This window comes from Myotis davidii, unplaced genomic scaffold (assembly GCF_000327345.1).
Source record: "Myotis davidii unplaced genomic scaffold, ASM32734v1 scaffold796, whole genome shotgun sequence".
In the NCBI taxonomy this organism is placed as follows: Eukaryota; Metazoa; Chordata; class Mammalia; order Chiroptera; family Vespertilionidae; genus Myotis; species Myotis davidii.
The window spans coordinates 677,715-681,067 of record NW_006287809.1 but is presented as its reverse complement, the minus strand read 5'-3'; the positions used below and the strand labels follow the sequence as shown (position 1 = coordinate 681,067).

The 3,353-nt window shown below is 57.5% G+C and overlaps 1 protein-coding gene across 1 annotated transcript in view; it reads left to right on the top strand.

The window, feature by feature from the left end:
• The window catches only part of CBLC (Cbl proto-oncogene C, E3 ubiquitin protein ligase), a 41,008-nt gene that overhangs the window by 9,643 nt on the left and 28,012 nt on the right, over nt 1-3,353 (top strand). The window contains exons 2-4 of the mRNA XM_015561207.1: nt 1,562-1,796; nt 2,189-2,345; nt 2,576-2,697. Of these exons, the coding sequence (XP_015416693.1) occupies nt 1,562-1,796; nt 2,189-2,345; nt 2,576-2,697 (514 nt within the window). The remainder of the gene's footprint in view (nt 1-1,561; nt 1,797-2,188; nt 2,346-2,575; nt 2,698-3,353) is intronic.

Below are 3,353 nucleotides of genomic sequence, written 5' to 3'. Positions count from 1 at the left end.
TCCCTCAGACCCAGGGGTCCAGCCTCCAGCACCTCCTCCCTCAGACCCAGGAGTCCAGGCCCCAGCCCCTCCTCCCTCAGACCCGGGAGTCCAGGCCCCCAGCACTTCCTCCTTCAAACCAGGAGTCTAGGCCCCCAAATTGTATTATAAGGAAGTGATAAAAAGAATGTTCTTTATAATAAAATTACCGACATTTCTAATGGAAATGCCAAGGCACAATCACAATTATTCTGCAAGGCAGGATTGATGAGCCAGACACTTGCACGCGAGGAGAATCACTGTTGCTGGGTCAGTCTTCCCTTGATATATGGGAGAGTTGAATTTCTGTAAACTTCAGTATAAAGCCCTGGTGTTGCTCAATAGTTAGAGCTTTGGTCTGAGCACTGAAGGGTCACGAGTTCGATTCCCAGTCCAGGGTTGCAGGTCCAATACCCAGGCCCCAGTCAGTCAGGGTGATGGTGGAAGGCAACCCACCAATGTGTCTTTTGCACACCAATGTTTCTCTCTCCTCCCTCCTCCCCTTCCAAGCTCTCTAAAATTCAATGTAAAAAAAATATCTTCAGGTGAGAATTAACAAAAAATTAATGTGCTCTGACTGCCAAACGTGTGCTGGGTGTGCTAGGCACTTTATGTGCTTGTAAGAATCCTCATCACTCCCCCTGTGAGGGAGGGGCTGTACTTATGCCCATTTCAAAGTTGGGGAAACTGAGGCTTAGGGGGGAAATAAAGGAACTTGCAAGCCCAGCCCGTGTGGCTCAGTGGTTGAGCATTAATCTATGAACCAGGAGGTCTATGAACCAGGAGGTCATGGTTTGATTCCTGGTCAGGGCACATGCCCGGGTTGTGGGTTCAATCCCCAGTGTGGGGTGTGCAGGAGGTGGCTCATCAATGAGTCTCTCTCATCATTGATGTTTCTTTATAGTTTTTTCTTTATAGTTTTTATTTTTATCTTTATTGATTTCAGAGAGGAAGGGAGAGGGAGAGAGATAGAAACATCATTGATGAGAAAGAACCATTGATCAGCTGCCTCCTGCACGCCCCCTATTGGGGATGGAGCCCACAACCCGGGCATATGCCTTTGACCAGAATCGAACCCGGGTCCCTTCAGTCCGCAGGCCCACACTCTATCCGCTGAGCCAAACCAGCGAGGGCCATCGGTGATGTATATATACCGGTATATGTTTTAAAAAGGAATTTGTCAAACGTCACGGAGCTAGGTGTCAGACTCCCTCTGCTGCTGCCCACATGCTGATCCGTTCCTCCCTCGGGGAAGCGGCCGCAGGAGGAAGCGGGGCCGCCCCCAGTGCTGCTCAAACCTGGAGGAAGGCCCCGAGCAAGACCTGCTGGCAGACCCCACGATGCCCTCAGCCCCAGTGTCCCCGGGAGCAACGAGGGAGGCTCCTCCCCTGGCCCGGCTCTGCGTGGAGGCTGAGGACACGGGCCCGCATGCCTTTCCTTCCGGAGGGGAAGCTGAGGCTCTGGGAGGGAGCGTCAGGGCCGCAGCGGACAGTGCTGGAACCGACTTCACCCCCCTCTCCCCCCGCCCCCCGCTGCCTCCGAGGCTGGGGCCTGGGGGTGTTCTCTGCAGAGGGTGGAGGTGTCCTTGGGAGCCCCAGGGTTCAGCCGGTGCTCAGAGCCCATCCCCACAGGCGACAGCTGGCCAAGCTGGCCCTTATCTTCAGCCACATGTACTCAGAGCTGAGCGCACTCTTCCCCCGGGGGAAGTACTGTGGACACACATACCAGCTCACCCAGACCGAAGCCCACGCCTTCTGGAGAGAGCATTGCGGAGCCCGGTGAGTGAGCACGGTCTCAGGGGCCCCTGGAGCTCCATCCTGACCCTGTCCAGGGACCCAGGGGTCCAGGCCCCCAGCCCCTCCTCCCTCAGACCCAGGGGTCCAGGCCCCCAGCCCCTCCTCCCTCAGACCCAGGAGTCCAGTCATCTTTGCCTTTCGGGGCCGTTTTGGCCGCTAAGAGATGGGTGTTGCCAATTGAGCACATGGTCAGCGCCTCCTCCCTCAGACCCAGGCCCCCAGGCCCCCAGCCCCTCCTCCCACAGACCCAGGGGTCTAGGCCCCCGGCCCCTCCTCCCTCAGACCCAGGGGCCCAGCCCCAGCTGCCTCTTTCCTAGATGTCTATCCTAGGCTCCCAGGGGCCTCACTTGCACCCCCGGTGCCCCTCTGCGCAGGTGTGTGCTGCCCTGGGCTGAGTTTGAGTCTCTCCTGTGCACCTGCCACCCCGTGGAGTCAGGCTGCACAGCCCTCGCCTTGCGCTCCACCATCGACCTCACCTGCAGTGGCCACGTGTCCGTCTTCGAATTTGACATCTTCACCAGGCTCTTCCAGGTGGGGGAAGGCCAAGCCTGGGGGCCCAGACTCCGGTCCTATGGGAGGAGGGGGCGGGGGCCTTGACTCCTGGGTCACGGGAAAGAAGGGGCTAGAGTCATTTGTGGAAAAGACAGATTCCTGAGGCCCACTGTGGTGTGAGCAAGGTGGCTGGGTGCTTGGACCCTAGGAAGCACCAGGAGAGGGGCTGCTCCCTCAGCCCCTCCCTGACCCAGCGCCACCCTCTCCAGCCATGGCCAACACTCCTCAAGAACTGGCAGCTTCTGGTGGTCGACCACCCAGGCTACATGGCTTTCCTCACGTACGATGAGGTCCGCGCTCGCCTGCAGGCCTGCAGGGACAAGCCAGGCAGGTAAAGGGCAGCCTCCGGCCGGGTGGTGGCAGCTGGGGTGCTGAGAAGTGACTGCAGGGACTCCATGGGCATTTTGACAGCCGACACATTCGCTGGGACGGGACTGTGGGCAGCGAAAGGCCAAGGTCACATGAGTGGGGGCGGGGGGGAGCGTCCAGGCTCTTGGTTCTGGCTGGGAGGTGGTAGAAACCCAGACATCCTTTAGAGAAAACAAAAAAGGAAGAACTGAGGCTCCTGGGATCCTAGAGAGTGGAGAGCTCTGAGGTAGGATACTGAGTGTCCCCTCCCACCCCACCTCTTCTCCTGAGGCCTCCTGGACCGTCCCACAATCCAGGATCTAAAGGCACAATACCTGCCTGGACCCTGAAGACCCTGCCCCAGGTTAAGTTCTGTTTCTGAGAGGTCAGAACCCACACTGTGCCATTTACTAAAACTTTTTGTTGGTAATCCTCACCCAAGGATATTTTTCCATTGATTTTTTTAAAAAATATTTTTAGCCCTGGCCGGATTGGCTCCGTGGATAGAGCGTCAGCCTGTGGACTGAAGGGTCCCGGGTTCGATTCCGGTCAAGGGCATGTACCTTGGTTGCGGGCACATCCCCAGTGGGGGGTGTGCAGGAGGCAGCTGATCAATGTTTCTCGATCATCGGTGTTTCT